Source organism: Caloenas nicobarica, chromosome 1 (assembly GCF_036013445.1).
Source record: "Caloenas nicobarica isolate bCalNic1 chromosome 1, bCalNic1.hap1, whole genome shotgun sequence".
NCBI lineage: Eukaryota > Metazoa > Chordata > Aves > Columbiformes > Columbidae > Caloenas > Caloenas nicobarica.
Genome location: NC_088245.1, coordinates 138,418,769 through 138,438,930, shown reverse-complemented (window position 1 = coordinate 138,438,930; position 20,162 = coordinate 138,418,769). Strand labels below are relative to the sequence as shown.

General features: G+C 39.0%; 1 protein-coding gene across 3 annotated transcripts; it reads left to right on the top strand.

Moving 5' to 3' along the window:
* The first annotated feature begins 2,302 nt into the window (after positions 1-2,302).
* C1H21orf91 (chromosome 1 C21orf91 homolog) lies at positions 2,303-19,824 on the top strand. Of its 3 annotated transcripts, none has more exons than XM_065650455.1 (5): positions 2,303-2,387; positions 2,863-2,992; positions 14,426-14,959; positions 18,228-18,290; positions 18,827-19,824. In XM_065650455.1, the coding sequence occupies exons 2-5, from the start codon at positions 2,869-2,871 to the stop codon at positions 18,985-18,987; spliced, it is 882 nt and encodes a 293-aa protein (XP_065506527.1). In that variant the 5' UTR covers positions 2,303-2,387; positions 2,863-2,868; the 3' UTR covers positions 18,988-19,824. The 3 variants fall into 3 exon arrangements, with proteins under 3 accessions (XP_065506527.1, XP_065506519.1, XP_065506538.1); XM_065650447.1 differs by having other exon boundaries at positions 2,328-2,415; XM_065650466.1 differs by lacking the exon at positions 18,228-18,290 and having other exon boundaries at positions 2,328-2,415.
* The last annotated feature ends 338 nt before the right edge of the window (positions 19,825-20,162 follow it).

Below are 20,162 nucleotides of genomic sequence, written 5' to 3'. Positions count from 1 at the left end.
TTAGAACTTCTAAATCTTCACTTAGGAAATTGCAATGACGCATGTCTGTAAAACACTGACACAAGCTTTCATTTCTAATTTTTAGCTATTTGTAGTGAAGATCCTAATGAAGCTCAAGCCATGATTTCATGATGCATAATTTCATGTGAATCAATCCGAGGCAGAAAAAAATTTTCTTTCTTTTAAATTGGTGATCCAGTCCTTTGCGTCATCCTATAAACACTGAAAAACAGTTAAGAAAATTGTGCGGGAACATGACAAAGCAGCTGGGAGAAGGTGAAGCAGTGGGAATTATTAAAACATCATCACTGCCAAAGCCTCTCTCGAATGAAAATGCAAACTCAGTAGGGAAAAAGAAACATAAAAAGACAGAACAGATTTGTTTGCTACTAAAATGATTTTCAAGTGTATGTAAACTGTTAGCTAGAATAATGGGCACTGATGAAACAAGGGTCTTGGGAGGAAATACATACGTGTACATATACATATAAGCCACATGATGAGTAGTAGTCAAGATTCCACAATCTTCATCTTGGCATTTAGTAGGTTTTTTCACAACTTTGCACCTGAAACATTAATTTTCTTTCACTATTTTTATTGCAATGACCTCTATATTGTAGAGCAATTTTTTACAAGAAAAGCAGCCCAGTTACTGCCTGCCATACTGTCACCCACATGTTATTTATTAACAAGATTCATTATATTTTTGCCATTTGACTTCACAGTTGCTGCTGGACTGTGGCTAGATCTTGATCAGATCTGGAGAGGAAAATACTCCAATATTTATAGATTTTATAATTCTCTACCATCATCTGTTCAGTCTCTCTGTTTCTAAATCCTTTACCCCAGGCTCATGTTCTTTTTTTCTGTCTTAATATTGCTTTTGCAATGACATCAGGCTGCTGCTTCTTTGCCACTCTTCATCTATATCGAAAAAAGCAGACAAGGATGGGGAAAAGGAAATGCAATCCCACTGAGCCCAGTGTCAGCCAGTGGGAGAAACAATCTGAGGAAGCTCTGGGATTAAATATGATCTGTCATCCTCCAACAGAAGCAAACCTAAAGTTGAATTTCTGCTTACAAGGAATGGACTCTAGCACAGCGTGGGATTTACTTTTTATTTCTTCTTGATAAAATTGAAGAAAATGCCCCAAGAAAATACAGTGAAAGAAACAATAAAAACTGTAGAGATGTGTTTTGACTGAGTAGATTCTGGAAGATTACTTTGCTCTTTCATAAATTATCCTACTTGAACACGTAGGAATGTGTTGTACGTAATTTCCATCAGCTGTGGAAATTCTCAATATGATACGATCTACCCATTGTGGCTTTATCTACGAAATACAAGCACAGACCTGGCTTGGTTTTACTTTCCATTCGGATCGTACTTCCAGCTTGTACTAACATGTATACTTGAAACTTTAAGAACTGTTTCTCTCTTAGGCACATCCTCCTTCTCCTCTCCTCTCTTCCCTTTCATGCACACTAACTTTTAATCCCGTTCAACGGCAAATTTTTTCTTCCCTTCCTCAGTGGGTACAAATGTACGTAGGCAGTGAAAAATGGCAATGATCCCCAAGGAACATTTTTTGTTTCCTAGAAAGCTCAGGTTAGAGTCACCGCATCCCGAGCCGCGAAAGGCCACGGTTAAAATTCAGCCGATTTGCCAGTTCTGCACGCACACGTGGCAGCACATCTTGACTTTATTTCCCCCCTGCCCCGCAGCAGCCCGCCCCCCTCCTCTCCTCTAAATTCCTCCACACAACCGAATTTGGCGTTTCTGACAAAACCCGATCAGCGCGGATCCCCAGCGCGCTGTGCGTTGCACATCACCAGCTAATTACATGTAACCGCACGCCGGGATAACCGCAGGATTAGGCCCCAGGTGCGATTCGAACCCACGACCCCGCTGACTCCCACCCGGCTCCCCGGGACGGGCGGGGCGAGGGGGCGGGGCGAGGCGGACACGCCCACTCGCGCCGCGGGGGCGGGGCTGCCGTGGCACCGGGCGGACTTCCCCTCACCCACCTCCCCAGCCCAGCTCCCGTTCCCCGCGCGGGGGCGGCACCGCAGCGGCGCTCTGGGAGAGCCCAACTGCTGCGGGGGAGCAGGGGAGTTCCTGGCCGCTCCGGTCTCACGGAGGGCGGGAGCCGCAAGATCCTCCCGCCTCGACACCCTTCACTGCGCCGCTCAGCAGCGACGTTAGCCGCTGTGGCGGGGCGCGGCTCCAGGACCGCCCACCCCCGCAACCGTCTTCCCCCCCCCCGCTACCCCGTCCCACAGGAGCCGTGGTCCCGGCCGGAAGCGGCGGGCGGTGCCTGGCGCTGAGCTCCGGCGGCGGAGGCGCTGGCGGCTGAACAATAGTGGCGTGCGGCGCGGGCGGAGCGGTGCGGTGCGGCGCGGCGCGGCGGGGCGGTGAGCGGGGCTGCCGCGGCTCTGGCTGTGGCGGAGCGTCTGCGCCGCCAGTGCGCGGAGAAGCGGGGGATGGTAGAGCGCGAGGATGGAGCCTGCGGGGGGCAGCGGGACGGGGCAGGGCAGCCTCCGGCGGAGGGGAAGGGGTGCGCGGGCGGGGAGGAGGCGGGAGGGCTTGGCCCCCGGCGGCCCCGGCCCCGCAGTGCGGCGCGGCCGCTGCCCGCGCTGCAACCCCCGCGCTCTGAAGAAGAAACTTTCCCGGGACGCTCCCTCCCTCCTTTCCCCCCCTCCCGGCCTGTCGGGGCGGGCCGGGGGTTTCGGCGGAGGCCGGAGCCGCGGCTCGGCGCGGCGCGTGGCGCTTCCTCAGGCGCGGGGCGGCCGGGGCTTCGCGTGGGTGGCCGTTGAAATAACCGTCCCGTCGCTTGTCGCCCCCCTCCCCGCCCTCCCCAGGGCACTATGAACGAGGAGCAGTTCGTGAGCATCGACCTGGACGATGACAACGTTTGCAGCGTCTGCAAGCTGGGCACCGAGAAGGAGACGCTCTCGTTCTGCCACGTTTGTTTCGAGCTGAACATCGAAGGTAACGTCGTGTGATAACAGGAGCCGTCTGGTGCCAACTTCGTTCGTAGACTGCTTAGCTCGGAGCTGAACGCAAATGCAGCTTGTCTGAAAGCTTTCATAAAGGTTTAAGTTTGAAAACTTGCATATTTAGAAAGTTTTCTCCCTGGCCAAACTAGTTTGTTAGATTCCTAAATAGCTCGTTTTCAGTGAAGGTGGGTGCCCTAGCTGCTGTAGTGCCTGCTACTGTAGGTGTAAAGATGTAACCCCTTTCAAGAGCTTCTGAAACACCCTGGTGTTTGTTTCACCTTCTGATACTAGAACTCTAGTGTTAAATCAGATTGGAAGGAGTTTATGCTCTGCCTTTACTCAGGGTTTTTGTCCAATAGTTAAGAGGTGTCTATGTATAAAACTTACTTAAATAGCAAATTTTAAAGTGTAATAGGTTTTTTTGGAAGCAGATCAGTGTTTCACTGGACATAATCAGAGGATTATTTATTTTCACTTTCATAAGATGATAATACACGTAATATGATAAAACTGTGTTAATTGCTAAAGCTTCTTAAAGTTTTCAAATTATAGAGGAGGTGTTCTGTCCATCGTTTGAAAGATTAATCTTGTAAGCATCATCTCTGGCCTCCAAAGTGGTATTTTTAGAATGTCATACCTTGTTTTGCTAAAGAATTTGCCCATCTTGTTGCTCTCCTTTCTGTGCGGATCAGGTGTTGGGCATGAATGAGCAGTAAATAAGTTATTTCCCTTTTTTAAGGCAAATAAGGATTTTTTTTTTTTTAAGTAGAAATAATATTGCTTGATCTTGGGGCAAAAAAGTAACTTGTTCCAGTTATATAAAGTGGTATTTGCAATTTGTATATGCATGTGACTGCACAGAGCAATCTAAACTGGTACAGGGCAATTGAATATGGAGATCTTAATGCTGTTGTGTGAATAGTCCCATTTCTTGATGACAGATAGAAAGAGTTGCTGAGTCTCTGCAATATATGAGAGTACACTAAAGGTCTGTAGTTCGAGTCGTAGGAGCAGGCTCCCCAGGGAAGCGGTCACAGCACCAAGCTTGTCAGACATGATGCTCTTAGTCGTATGGTTTAGTTTTAGGTAGTCCTGTGAGAAGCTGGAGTTGGACTGGATGATCCTTATGGGTCCCTTCCAACTCAAGATATTCTATGATGAAATATGAGCACTGTACCCAGTGATCTAGTTGCTTATTCTGAACCTTAGAAGCATAAAACTGACTGGGATGTAGGGGTCTGTAAGGAAATCTATTCCATACAGTGTTTCTGTTGTGCATCTGACTTGAATGCATGTATACGTAATAAAATTTTGTTCTTACCTGACAGAAATCTGAAAAATGTATTCCAAATTGGAATCACTTTTACGTACTAAATCAGTACAGTGTTTTGATTTTTTAAAAAAACCTATGCTTTTAAGGTCTTTTGTTGCAACTAAAGGCAGTATATTTTAATCCGAACGATACTTTTATACTTCAGTAGTAATTTGCATGTTTTATAGTTTTGTTTAGAAGAGACTTGCTTGTATTTGCACTTTTTGATGAAAGTCAGAGCAACTGTCTAGCCTAATACAGCCTGTCAGTTTTCTTGAATCATCTTGCTGCTTTAAAATGATAGGTTTATGGTTCTCAATATGGAGTGGAGATGTTTCTCTCTCTAGGCTTTAAAATGAGAAGAAAGCATATTGCCATAATGAGAATTAAGTGCTTTGATTACATTCAGAATCTATTTTTTGTTTGCAAGTGTTGAAACAGATAAACCAGGATGCATTAAAAATTGTTGGATGGTTTCTATGCTGGGTTGTTTGAGAAGCTGTAGATTTGTCAAAGTCACTTGTTATGGATATTACTTTACAAAATAATCATGTGTTTTAGCTTGAACAGGTTTGTTTGAGTTTTTTTTTCTGAAACTCTTAAGTAGACCTGATAATATTAAAGACTTCATCTGTGGAGCAGACTACTCTGCATAATCTTCTAAATTTTCAGTTTATTTTGAAAGAAGACCACTTGAGCAAAATACTCATGAAAACTCATCTGAAATTACAGGAACCATTATATTAATCTTTTATTTTGCATAGTAAAAGAAAAGCATTAATATCTTGGTCATTATAGCATCAAATGTCATAATTTCTGATACTCTGTCTTCTATGTACCACTTTGAAAAGATGGACTCTTACTGCTTTTGTAGGCAGAGGAGGCTTAAAGGTGGCAGAGATTGTGTAAGTGCCTTTATGGCTGGCGTGAGCCAGCCCTTTACCATACCTATGGTCATGCTCTTCCTGCTTTTGACACATTTACTATGTTCTTGTATTTTTCTGTGACAAAGACTATGATTTATATACATCTAAAATAACAATCTTTTGGCAGCCCTGGGTATGGAATGAAAAGGATAATTCACTAGCTCAGAATGTTTTGCTGGATGTTTTCATGCTAACCTCCTGCTTATATTTTAATGAAGTTCAGATGCATTACAACATAGCTACTTGTTACAGAATCAACTGTAAGTTGTATCAACTCTACAGGTGTGCTATCCCATACTTACATATAAGTGTCATTCTCACTAATAGTTTGGCTGTTTATTTAACATGTTTAAAAACCCAAGCAGTTAAAACACGTACATATATTTTTAAGTTAATTCAGGAAGCAAAATGGGCTATCCTAAAAGGCTATTCCTGCAACAGCTAGCACAGTGCGTAAGGCTTGCTCATTTTTAGTGTTGATGTGCAAGCATAACTTTTCCCTCAGTGAAGTAGGAAATAGCTGCTGTTCAGGAACAGGCCAGCTATTAGTCACAGCTCACCATCTTGCAGGATGCTTAAGTACTCCCACTGTTTGCAGCACCCTGTTAACTTGCATGTATGAAATTCTGGAAATAGGCTTCCCAATTTGCCTTTTTAAAAGGGTGTCATATTCTAGTGCTTTAACAAAACTCTTGAGAACAATTGTTTCCCTTCCTGCCAGCATCTGATTGTTTAAAGCGGTCTATGATAAATCCAGGTGCTTGAAACTGATCTAGTCCAAGGCCGCCTGAACCCTTGCTGAAACAGATTTTCTGAAAGGTGTATTATAAACTACGCTACAGAAATGTCATTTATTTAGCTGCACTTAATTACATTATAGCTTGGCATTGGTGAATCTTTGTGTCTTCTGACATGTGTGAGTTCAACAGCTGTACAAGTTTGCTTGCGTATAGATGGTAACATTGCTGATCGTTTTGGTTAAGTAAGATGAGTAATTAGAAATGAGCAAATCAGATAACATCCCCATCTGAAATGATTCAACAGGCTTCTTCCTGGATCAGTGTCATCATGTGTCTTGGCATTTACCTTCCTGACATTGGGGCAGTTTTTTTGTAACCTTTATTATGTTTGAACAATAGCTCGATAATGATACATAATTGGAAAAAGAAAAAAAATTCTTATAGTCCTTTATAGAGAAGGCCACTATACAGAAAGCTTAATCTGTGGTCTGCCTTAAATAAATGCCAAGTTTCTGAATGAGGAAGTTAGTTACTGTGTCATAAAACCTTTGTTTTTTATCAGAAATTATGTCTCTAGCATAATTTTTTAATACTAGATTTTAGCCTTTTAATGAAATAAAATGATAGTCTAAATGTGATTGTGCTTCATACTAAGTTTAGTTAATTCACAGATATCATCGTTGTAAGTGCAGCTTGGAATTCAACTGTGATGTCTGTCACATAATTTAATCAGGAGTGATACATATGGATTATAGGATCTATTTCTTTGAAGTTGACTGAAGGAGTATTGGCAAAGTCAGGAGAGAAGGGAAAATGGGCATACAGAAACAGAAAGTCAAGATGCAAATTTAAACTTCCTCCTATTATGTGTCATCAGCTTTTCTTTGGGAACAGGGAAAGAGTAACTTTCTTGGAGTTTAGCAGTGCTTTAGTAGTTTCAGTCTAAACAACAACAAGGAGGGTGTCTTGAAAGGGCAGTATTTTTGTCCCTGTTGCACTTAGTCTTTCAGCACACTCGGTTTGGGGATTCATGCTCAGGGAAGCTGAGTAAGCTGCACAGAAATACTTCACTGCAAGGTTGGTTTACTGTTTGAAGGATCATTATCAGATGGTTTAGCACATCAGAATGCTAATGTGATTATCAAACTTCAAACTATGCAAAATACTTAAAATGTTAGTGTTCCATATGTGAGAAATGAAGCTGATTCTGTACAGTGGTTTTAAAGTTCTAGATGGGATTTAGAATATCCCAGTGTGTGGGTTTGCTGGAGTTTGTTGGCTTTTGTTTGCCTTCTGCAGACAAAGTGAACATCAGAGGTTGTTGTGTATTTTGTTTCTCTGAGTAGGTGTCACAGTAGTAATCTGTGGATTGAAACAGGAAACGTTTAAAATTCATACGTAACTAGATTGCATAAGCCAGGAAATCATGTGTTGTCTGTTAGTTTGAGAAAATTTTTTTCTCCTTTTTAATTTAAATAGAATATGGGAAGACAAATGTCTTCTGCTTTTTAATTTCATTATAATATAGGAAAATTATTAACTGAATTCTGGTAGCCAATATATAATCGTAACAACACATCTGCAGTTACAGCTGGAAGGTAGGGGGAAAATATTTGAACACACAAAAATATATGTGCGTATGTATAAAAGCTGTCTGTATATGTCTATATCAACAAAACAAACCCCTCTGCCTGAGTATGGTGTCCCTACAAGCTGCTTTGAAACCCCAGTTGTAGGGTTTCCACATACGATTGTGGTGCTGTGCGGAGACACCTGACTGCTCTAATTCTCCTACGGGGTGCTGTGACCCTCTGGCCCCTGTTTCACAGAGCAGGCAGGGGTGGCTGGAGTGCCAGGCAGTCCTGCAGCCTAGAGTTGTTTAGATATTGTCACACGGGAACGCATTATGCAATGCAGATGTGTCCTTCATTAATGCACGCTTTGTGATTCTGTGGACAATGCCTGTGGAAATCCCAGCCTCCGGAACTTAATTCTTGAATGTATTTGTTCCAACATCGAACTTGTCTCTGGACATGTTGAAGTTTGCAACGATTACGGCTAAGCTTTACATTATTTGTTATAGGTAATTGATCTATCTTAACCTGGTTTTATGCTGGTATGTCGTAATGCAGAATTATTTGAAAATCTATGAATTATCTGAAGTTCAAGGGTTTGTAACTGAGACACAACTATTCTATTACGAAAGGGAAAAATCTGATTGAGCTCATTTTTATTCACTCTTTTGCTTATCTGGTGCTGCTAACTACGATAACATCTTGGAGAATGGTAGCTGACAAGCAAACTGGCTTGCTTCCAATTCTGTTTAGAGTTGAATAACAGCTGAATAGCAAATGACAGTCTGCATTCCAGGTCCTGTAATATAGAAGAAGAGATAGTGTAAGTACTGGGCATCTATTCCCCAGATTTGTGTTAAGATAATTACATTTCCATGGTCATTTGAAGTCCTGATAGACTCATAGCACTTGGGGAAATTTCAGGTTGGTGCATCCCAGTCTCCAGGTTGAGGCAAAGATGCTATAAACAAATGTCTTATTGCATAGCTTTTTTTCCTGTTAAAAGTCTATCAAATCTTGTGTAATATCCTCATTCTTTGTGTTTATCTTAAAAAAGGTTTAGTTTTTAAAAGCTGTAAGCACTCAAATTTCACCTTTTTCCTTCTTACACCCTACAGAAGAATATCTCACTGAAATAAAATGGGTTGTAGGGTGTAGCTGAAGGGATTGGAAGCTGCTGTTTTAATCTCATTCTGTTCCCAAAATATTACACATCCTTATTTTTTTCCAATGTTAATGAAATAATAGCTAATAAAACATGTTATTCTGGCAACAAAAGCTAAAAAATTTCATCCTTGTCCTTTAGGCTAGACTTGTTTAAAGGTAGCATTTGCAGTCCAGGGGTATGACTCATTTCTGCAAACTTGAATGGACTTGTGGAACTGGCTGCAGCTTCCAGTAAACCTCTTAACTACGAATGCAAGTCCAAACATAGTTGGAGATGCTATTCTTAATCTTCTAAGTGCCATATAAGTACTGTCGGGTAATAGTAGGGCTGTGCGGCTAGTTCTAAAGGTACATTTTTGAATTCTCTGTGTGTAAATTTGGACATTTGTACAGGCAAACAAGTAAATTCAGCAGTTACATACCTGGCATCATCCAGAATGCAGAAATACTGTCTCATGGCTTCCACTCTCTTCTAGGTCAGTTTAATTGATATTTCTTACAAAGTGTGAGACACATTTTAACATAGTAGTTCCTGTAGTATAGTTTTCATCAGAATGTTTCATCTTGTCCTATACAGTAGTAAACTCTCTTCTTAGATAGTGAAATAGTTTATAGTAATTTTGTAGATATGTTTAAAGGGCCAGTTAGATCCCTATTCTGTCATATCTACGATGTCTTGGCTAAAATACAAATGAGCTAATAGAAGTACAGTGGGATATGATTTGTGTGCACACTTGATGTATGGAATGCACTGGCTTTATTGTATGAAAGCGAGGACAGGACTGTAATATATGAGCAAGATGATATCTAGTCTTTATAAGGTGTCTGGTTTTGGAAGTTAGTGAGTGATGCTGGCATTTTCCTTCTACCCAGTCTAATAAATCATAAAATTTAACTCTCAAATGAAATTGCATGCATACACTTAAAAGTAGCAGTTGGCTTTAAGTCTTGTCAGGCAGATGTTCTGGAGATACAAGTCTCTAATGATCCCATTTTTCAGTGTTAGCAGAATTACACAACTGAAGAATATCAGTTCTCTCCACCCCTTGTCATTTAGATGTGTGGATGACTTCCTGGCCTAGGTCATCATGGGCTGGTTTTATTTAATGTATTTTAAACAGGTCTTGGGGTCTGCATTTCCATTATAACAGTCTCCCTCTTTCAGCACTCCGAGTGAGCAGACTAATAAGCAGAGGTGGTTTAAAATAGATTAACATAAACATTTGATGTCCTGTGAACGACTTCCCTGTCTGCTGCAGGTCTTGGCCCTCTACACTAGGTAAACCAAGCTTGAGCTGGTCTGATCTTGGTGTTCCTAGTGGAGACTGGCAGATGTTCAGGAGCTGTTTCATGAGCTGGCTAAACATCCCTGTTTCCAGAGTGGTACTGGACACCTGTGAGAAGGGCAGCGGAGGGGAGCAGCACCTGCAATGTGGCCTGAAAGCCAGGGCTCTTAAAGTAGGCAGCCAGGCCTGGTGCTTTTCACAGGTGATCTTGCTTACTCACAGGTTTAAATGAAAAGGCACAGGTGCCTATCACAAACCTTTCTACAGGTGACCATTTAGAATGAGGTGAATTGTGCCTGAGAAGCGCTTCTTCACTGGCTTTGAAGGCAGTCTCCACAACTAGCTGAAACTAGAGGTGGACCTTTTCTAAGTGTTCTGACTTAAACAGATAATTTCACCTGTGTTGCCAGTAATATACAAACTTGTATTATGAAGTGCATTCACTCTCCTTTGACTGTCCTAATAATCACATGTACTTTACACATTTATGGAAGCTATATTTGATTATTCTGTATGTGTGGTGGACACCTGCATTATATTGACAAGGCAGCTTTTCCTTTCTCTATGGTCAGTTATAAATCTTACCCACAGGTATTTCTAAATTCTTTAAAGGGATTTTAATATGATTTTAACTAACAAATGTCATAGTACAAACATAACTGACTATTCAGGTGTCCAGAAGTATTCTTGTTAATTTTAGTTCATCTTAAATTCTGTTTGTTTTGGTGGGTTTTTTTCCTTTTCAGATGCTCAAGCTACAGTTATTCACTATTGCAAAACCAATTTGTTTCCAGCATTGCATTATAAATTGCTAAGAAGGGAGCGCAGACTTTCTTTAATATTGTTTTAAACTGATAGAGCTGAAAGACCAAATGAGAAGGTTGTGTGGTTTTTATAATTAAAAAAAACAAAAAACAAGACTAACGAATGAAAAAAAAAAAAACCTACCACCATGGAAGATAAGCAGGCAGGCTAATGATCACTGATTTTGGGGTTTTTTAATGAAAACATTTGTTTGGGAAGGGATGTGAAATAGTCTTGGTATTCAAGAGCATTCCTTTTGAATTGAACTTGCTTGTTATTGTTATAATCTCCAAATAAGACAACTATTCTAGCCAGCTTTATGTATAAAAGTGAGCAAACATTTCAACTTAGTTCTGTGTCTTTATTATGAAGAAGAGTTATACATAGTTGTCCAAGAATCAGTTGCAAAGGCAGAAATAAGTCTTTGTAGGCTTCTCCCCTGAAAATAATAATAAAAAACTCCCTTTAATATGATGGAAAGTGATTTACTTTCAAGTACAAATGCTTTAAAATGGGGTAGGATTTGAGATGTGATTTCACACCTAGTTATACGGTAAGTATTCTCCCTGCTCTCTGCTACTTTGCACTTAAGAATAACTGGAAGTTACAAAAATGTGTACAGCTTCATAAATTGCCTGATTGGTAGTCATTAATTTACAAAGTTATTTTGCAGGACTAGGTTAGGACTCATTACATTGAGAACTGTACCAAGATAAAGGAAGAGTTTCTGCCTTGCATAGCTTACAAATTGATTTTTTTTTTTGCCTAAATACTAGGCTTTTAAATAAGCAGCCCTGTTCTTAGAAGTGCTAAGCATACAAAATATTGCCGAATAAAGTGATATTCATATTTCATATTTCATCTAGGACACGTCAGTTACCAGAATCAGAAGCAAGTAATGGGTGGTAAACACATTCTTTTATGATTTGTCTTGAGGTTTGGCATAATCCTGTGAATGCTGTTTACTTGAGGAATGATCTCTGGCATGAGCTTGTTTCCTAGTAACATCTGCTGTCTTTAGTTAGTTATGGTCTTCTAGGTATTATATAATTTTGGTGGAATTTTTTTTTGCCACAGATGAAACTTTCATGCTCTGGATGGGTGTAGAGTTTTTGCTGCTTTTTGAGGTTTTTTCCCTCTGAAACAATAAATATGAAGGGTAGGACATACTTGAACATAGACTGCAATCCTATTCTTGGGAAGTAAGACAAGGGACAAATGTACATATACCTAAAAATGTGGAAAAAAAATGTTGATGGTTGTATGATTGACTTGAAGAACCAGCCAAAAAAATAAAAAGGTTGAGACAGATATTAGCAAACAGGAACACTGAGACAGAACTGAAGCCCGGTGAAAATCCTCAGATCTGACAATAGCTGTTTATCAAAGTTACAGTATTACTTCTTGTGGTGCACAGAACTCTTACCTTGCTTTATTCGTCTCTTTCTGTATAGTATTGAATAAAGTAATGTGTCTTCTAAAACTGCATCATCTTTATATATCATTTGTTCGATCCATGCCAGTTTACCAGCTGGTAGATTTTTCTGCAGTTGTGATGAAGGAAAAAATATGAAGTCATCTGAGTGGAGTATTAAGTCTTAGGAAAAAGAAACAGGGATCTTTTCTGTCGCAAAGCTGATGGTGTTGCCTACTGCAGATGGACTTGTATCAAAGAAATGTACTTGCTGTCATACCGGTATGTCATTACTGGTTTGTGTGGGCACAGCAGCTGCTGTGAATGCTCAGCTCTTGGGGTGCAAGTCTGGAAGGTCAGTGGCTGATGCTATTTGCCTTCTCTGTATAGGAAAGGACTAATTGTCACCTTAGGACAAAAGAAGGATTGAGGGTTGTGTTTGGTTTTTTGCCTGCATTTGTTGCAGTAGAAATCTAAACCAGTTATGTGAAAGCTGAGGCAAGTGTCTTACCAATTCTATACAAAACAGCTTTGGTTTTGTACATTTGCCATTCCTTAACGTATTGAAGAGTATTTAGATAGACTTTTTTTTTCCAGTGGAGAAGGAAATGGGGAAAGATGTAAGTTCTGGTCTAGAACAGTGGCAGTTTATTCTTGAATACTGGAAGTCCTTTGTAATAATTTGCTCTGTGTTCAGAAATAGTGCCATTATGGCTAATATGTGGCATATAAATAGCAAAATTAATACTTTCGAAGTAACTTTTTTTTCTTCTGTAATAGTTGCTAATTTCAGGTATATCTGACATTACTGAGTTTGATAATATAGATTTCTTTGAGCAGCATGCCTCTGGAGTGGGAAAGGTAACAACGTTCAGAACTCTTTTAAAAATTTTAAAGTTTACCACAAGAATTTAAGAGGGTAAGTCAGAAGTAAGGGAGAATTGTAACATGTAGCTTTCTGCTAATTGCTTGTTAAAGTCTATTATCAGATTTCATTACCTGTTGCATTTCATGATTTTTCTTTTAATTGAAGCACTTCCTTCTGTGCTAAAAGGTAAAATAGCTACAGCTTGGCTCTTGTCACCTAGTTTCGAAGATCAAATTGCATTATCATATGTTGATTTAAATATTCTAGCTCTAGTAATCATTGAGCGCTTTCAGCCAGTCGTTCACAGATACATTATTTGTTATATGCAATGAGGAACTTGTTTGACAGAGTTGTTTTTCATTCTATTGGGAACCTCCCAAAAAGTATAGAGATAGTTGAGATAAATGTCAATTTATCTGTTCAATATTCTGGACTCTGATATTGAATCTACTGCATAGGTGAATCTGAAGAAAAATAAGTTTCCGTTGAAGTTGCAGAAAGTTATTTTGTACTGGAGTACTATTAACTTTCTGAAATAGTCATTTCTCATACCATCTGTGTTCACTCACCAACTGTAGATCCTCACAGATTGTGTTCCTTTTTAACATGTCAATCACTATCAATTACTTTGAAGTTTGAGTAAGTTACCTGCTGTAGCTATTTGAATAGTCTTTGAAGGAGGACAAGCAAAGAGGTTAATAAGCATCCATCTTGCATGAAATGAATTTCAGGACAGTTTAATGTTGGCATGTGTCACCAGTATTGGAACTTGCTTCTCTAGCTGGGCTGCAGGCTTGTACCGATGCAAAAACAATAAACTAAGCATGAAGTCTGAATTATGTTTGATCACTTGGATGACACAAGCCCGCACGCTGCAGTATTTGTTGAGCAGATGGCTCATAACTTTATCTATAGAAGGTGTGAGTATGAGTGACTGCTCTCAAAATGCTCTTCACTATTTTTCTATAGAATTTTCTGATATATAGTTAGGATTATTTTACTTCTACATTTTATACCCTTGTGTATAGGTGTGATGCAATAAGGACAGCGTTAGCAGTTAGTTTCATCTGTGATGTCATCCAAAAGGCAAATGCAGGTAATCTGTAAATCCTGCACTAGAGATTACTGTGTGCAAAACACTTTGTATGCTAAGAACTCAAGAATGAGTGGAATTCAAAAAAATTTTAGTGTTTCACATATACTGGTTTATTTCAGTGATTAGACTGTTGATAGGAAAGCATCAGTTCAGTTTTTCTCAGTTGCTTGTGAGTAAACATTTTGAAAAATTAGTTGAGTATACAGTAAGTTAACTTTTTTCTGTTTTGTCTTTACAGGAGTACCGAAGTCAGATCTTCTACATACAAGATCTTTAAGGGGGCACAGAGACTGCTTTGAAAAATTCCACTTAATAGCAAATCAAGACTGTCCACGATCAAAGCTCTCTAAAAGTCCATATGCAGAAGTAAAAAATATCTTGAGCAAAAAAATTAACTGGATCATACAGTATGCACAAAACAAGGATTTAGACTCTGATCCTGAAAGCTCAAAACCATCCCAACACCAGCTTTTTAACTTCAGACATCAGACTGATAGAAAATTACTCCCACAGTTTGACTCCCCAGTACCCAGATACTCTGCAAAATGGGTAGATGGGAGTTCTGTAGGCATGTCCACCTGCTCACAAACTCTTTTGGAACAGAGCGAATCCAATGATTTTGGACTTGGTGTGTTAAAAGAAACAGGTGCTACCTTCTGTTGCAGCAGTGTTTTGTGGTCTAATCGCAACCAAGCCCAGAAAGCTGAAAAAGCTGAAGATGATTCACTTACCAGTGTTCATAGAAGGCATCCTCAATACAGCAGGGAAGAACGTAAGTATATATCTATTTACACACCACCTAGCAAGTAAGGGCATTCTCTGAAATACCTCTTGACTGCTTAATGTCCCCACAGGGCATTAATTCACAGCCTGAAATGCAGCTTTTAACAGTTTGGAGTTACAGTAAAACCTGTGAAGGAAAAGGCTACATGGCTAAGAAAATAGTGTGGAAGAGTTGGTTGGTGTGGGGGTTTTGTTTGGGTGTTCAGGTTTTTTTTTAATTTTCCTGTTAGTTACACCCCAGTGTAATACAGGACATGCCTAATTTACACAAAAAGGTTACTGTTACGGTTGATTGCAGTCGCTTTAATATGTGAGCTCTGGCAGTTGCACAGTCCTGCCTGTGGAGATTACTAAGTTCCTGAAAACAACCGTCTCACTGAACTTGTGCAGAGAGCTGCCCTAAGCAATAGGGAAATTACAGGTAAGGTAGCAGAGCAAACTTGTGAAACTACGTTAAAAAAAATAAACATTCTTAATAGTAGCAGACTTTCTTTGTGTGTTTTACTAGATTTTTTTTTTCTTCTTTTATTGAGTATAAGAAAATGGGAAAGCCCTTATGCCACTACGTCCCCTTAAAGGCTGTAGCAATAAACCAGAGCAATTCTTTTGATGACTGTGGTGATACTGAAAGCAGCGGAAAATAAGTTTTCCCATTATTTAAGAAGCAAGTCACTAGAAGAAGTATTTAGAAAAATCTAGGATGTTGCAGTGTTTCTGGTATCAACCTACATGAAATGTGTTATGAGTGAGTTTCTAGAGATCTCTGCAGTTACCATCCTGCTTTTAGAACAGTGCCTGGTCCTAAACTGGAATCGTAGATGAGGAAAGGGATTGGAGAGGATTTCTGAATTTCAAAAGGCCTGAGAAAGAAGGTAAAACAGGTAAAATATTCAGTGGAAAATTAGATAATGAAAAAGAAGGTAATAATGGAGTTCAGAATATTGGGAGAGTGAGGGGAAGAGGTACTATAAAAAGTTGGAATCAGTTAATTTAGGCTCCCTTTTTTTAAATAAACTAACAAACCTGTCCTTGCGAATTTCAGTCACTTCACATTCTTTATAAAAGGATTTTGTTTAACTGCTGTATGATGCTTTGTATTGCATTTGTAGTGAATTAGTAGTCTTAAAGCTATAAATCAAAACAGATACGCTGTACTGTTTGGCCACCTGTCCTCTGGAGTTATAAATTGGGATTACATAGATCAGGACAGCAGTTAACAGAGGAATTATGAAAGCTTGACCTGGTTTATGAGGTTATCTAACTGAAGTTAGTGACTTGGAATTTATCTCTCTGATTTCTGATTTTGGGACAGGGAGGCCATAAAGCTATTTTAAGCATGATAACAGATTTTTTTTTTTCCATCTGTTATGACTGCATGATGCACTTTTGAGGCATTTTTGCTTTATAAGTATTTAATCTTTTTGCTGTATTTAGCTTTAAAATACATTTATTTGGAGACTGATTATATAAACTTTGTATTTTAGAGAAAAACTTAGTCAGACTTGCTCTGCCAGAATTATGATTGATACCTTCTCACTGCAGTACTTCACTGTAATGACATAGTCTACTAAAAAAATAAACCTATTGTTAATGTAACTGTAAATTGCTTGAGCAATATTGCTTAAGAATTGACTTCAGCCATGGATAGAACAATTTTTTATCATTGAAATTCAGTGTTCTGTTTCTTTTCCCTTTCCCTTCTGTATAAGAATTATGCGGCATGAAACAGTCCTGTCCTGATACAGACACTCACACACACAAAATGTATGAGCATGGCTATCTGCTACAGTTGATGAAACATTGATGAAAATAATGAAGAAATGGGAAGTAACATCCTACCACTGGGTATAAAAGGTGAAAAAAAAAATCCTGACATTTTCGTAAAGCTGTCAATTACTATATAAAATCAAGTCAGGGTTTTCATGGACCTTAAAAAGTGTTAACTTAGAAGGTGGTAAGGTGTGAGAAAGGAATTGTCAGGTAGGGTGGGGCACCAGTGTACCCGGCTGTTGGAAGAGAAAGATGAATGTTTCACTCTTAAGTGGCCTCATGTCTTAAGTAACAACTAGGTGATCTTAGCTATTGCCATCTTCTTTGGTTTGGCGGTAATGACAGAAAGTTAATATCCCACAACTGCAAGATGTGATAAAAGTTGAAAGAGAAGGCTTAGGATAATCAAATAGTCCTTATGCTTTCAATTTACAATATATAAACCTCTCGCACTGAGGAATCTCTGAACAAAAGCTGCGTGATTGCAACATAGGTTTTTTTCTCAAGTACTGGGTGAGAGCTTTGCTAAGCGGCAACATTGTTTAAAAACAATATTTAAAAATTACAAGATATTTAAAGCTTGTATCAGTGTCCTGTATCTTCCTGTGGTGATCAGGATTGTAGCTTTTCACCATGCTGCTGAGAGCATCTCTGCAGCAGCCATGGCACCAACCTGCACCCACCACTGCTGGGTTAAGCGATTTCTTGGAAGGTGGCCAGCACTTCCCTACTTGCTGCTGCTGATCAAGGGCTGCATAGAATACTTTCACAACTCCCTCCTCTGAGGTTTAATTATCTATTTTCCATAAGGATGATCAACCTGAGATACAGAAGGGCTTTTGAATATAGTCTTTTAGTTCTCACTAGGAACATAGCACAAAAAAGTGAAAAGTAAACATATTTTTACATGCTTGTCTTTGTATCAAACTAAGATGACTCTTTTTTTTATGATTTGTCACTGAGGTACTTGGTGGGAACTGTATACATTGTTCTTACATGCATAAAGCACAAAACTTCATAGCCACAACAGGTAGCTACACACTGAAAATTCTGTCCAGAAGCTGTTTCCTCTAGGCTTGCTAATGTAGCAGGACTTAACCTCAGAATGTCCACTTGCCCATGATTAAACAGTTGTACTTGCAGGGGTTACACTGTGGAAACCATATTGTGCAGTCAGAGGAAGGTACTTAAAGGTCTCAAGCAGTTTACAAGCAATTCTGATTTTGGACATTTTTGTTTTGAGAGCTTAAATTTCCAAACTTTTGACACTGAGGAAGGAGTTTTCCTATGAAGTAAATCCTTGTTTGTCAACACAAAAGAAAGAATTTTCAAACTTTCCACAAATGACTGATGAATAATGTTGCTTCTGACTTCTGCTGCACACCTGTTGGTTGTTAGGATGCAAATAACAGTTTGAGAAAATAGGAGTCTGCTTAGGGATGCTTATGTGACTTTGGTATTAGTAATAACAGAATTTATTGTTACAGTGACTATGATGACTCCTGGAGAGTTAAAGCAACTTAATGAAAAACTGCTCAAGCAAATCCAGGGTGAGAATTTTTCAGTACTCTTTGTTTTGTGTTCATGTTGTTTTCTAATAAAGAAAACTAAAAAAAAAAAAAAACAAAACAAAACAAAACAAACCCCACACAACAAACCAAAACAAACAAAACCAGCAAAACAAGCCAAAACATGAAGGCCTTACAGTTTTCAGTTTTAACTGAAATCTCTGTACATCATGTTTCCGAGTTAAACAAGAAACTTCTAGGTGACTTTATTATGTAACCTCCTTGGGTAAAGCGAACTGGCACTTGAATACAGTATTTTCTTTAAGTTTTTTGACTGAAATCAATTTCATTCTGAGTTACAAACTGATCTACCTTGGCTCAGGCAACCTAAAACTCTAAACTGATTGTCGTGTTCAGTTTACAGTGGATACACCAAGCTGTGCTAGAGCCAGAAAAAGTGACGTTCTTGTGCATGAGCCCACTTAAATGTCTGTGCCTGTGTCATGTAGTGTCCAGCACTGCTGCTTAACTATGAAAATACAGGGACCAAGGGCATTAACCTAATAACATTCTTGCAGATGTTTTTGAAGAGCTGACGCAGCAAGTCCAAGAAAAGGACTCTTTGGCCTCAGAGCTCAATGTCCGTCACATTGCTATTGAGCAGCTGCTGAAGAACTACTCCAAACTGCCATGTCTGCAGATGGGACGAGCAGGGATGAAACCAAATGTCCCCATATAAAGGGGATACGCAGCTTCTACCCCACTAGAGAGCTAACTTTGCCTAACAGCATTGGTAACCATTAAGTACAGCTACACAGATATTTAGAAGCTTTTGAGGGAACTTGGGCAGCTTTCTCTTTGCATTCATAATCCATGAGAAGTCTTATTCCAGTTTGGTTTTAAGAAAAAAGGCAAATATTTTAGGTATTAAAATCTACCATAATAAGGTTTATTCACACTTAGGGATTATACTTTTTTCCCATAACTACGCATGAGCCTGGAAATGAATTTTGGTTTGTTGATAATAATAAAATTGTTTCTAACAAAGAATGACCTGAAGTCTGTAACCCTGCCTCTTTCATACAGAGGAAAAATAATAATTTGAGTTTTGATCAGGTATGATCATGTTACATCCAAGAGAGCTTTAAGGGGAGAGCAGTATTAATGAAACTCATGTTTTCTTATTTATTATGAGCAATATTTTATTATTGAAATTTTATACTAAATAAATATCACTATTTTAGGTACTTTTCCAGATCTCTTTATAAAATGTCTGAATTACTGTGTAATGTTCATGCCTTTGTGTATGATTGTTTATCCTTTTTCAGGTCTGTATCTTTCATGATACATTTAAAAAACAAAAAAATATCCTGTTTCCCAAAGAGATGAATTTCACATGCTAAAGAAAAAAATGTTGTGGTGCATCACTTATTTTTATCAGCTGTATAACAGAAGAATTTGGTTTATGAGAGATGTTTTAAAAAAAAAAAGCACAGCACTTCCTTTAAATTACAAAAAAAAATCCATACTTCGGTTTTAATGCGTAGAAGTTGAAGTTGTTTTATATGTGTGAAATTTTCAATGCTGAAAAATTACTTTGAAAAAACTAAATAAATTTTTAATACTGCATTACCTTGTTATGAGTTTTTTATAAAGTTGGGTCAGACTATGATAAAGTGTGTTCATTTCGAAATGCAAATAGTAATGATACATGATAAACCAGAATGGCCTCTGCTTTTTTAGAACCTCTATATGTCTACCATACTGAGAAGTCTTAGTTAATCTTTGCCAAAAAAGTCATCTGTAGAGCTGGATTTGTAAAACTGAAAATTGCCTGGGTTGCACTGAGAAAGTTAGGAGTGAACGGGGAGAAACTTTCCTGCTGCCCTTCTCCACCTTCGCCATGTTAAAGTC

Bases quoted from the DNA above. Each gene is read 5' to 3' on its own strand.
- C1H21orf91 (XM_065650455.1), top strand. From the start codon at position 2,869: ATGAACGAGGAGCAGTTCGTGAGCATCGACCTGGACGATGACAACGTT. The intron at 2,993-14,425 runs GTAACGTCGTGT...TTGTCTTTACAG, and splicing joins TTTCGAGCTGAACATCGAAG to GAGTACCGAAGTCAGATCTT. The intron at 14,960-18,227 runs GTAAGTATATAT...TTATTGTTACAG, and splicing joins TCAATACAGCAGGGAAGAAC to TGACTATGATGACTCCTGGA.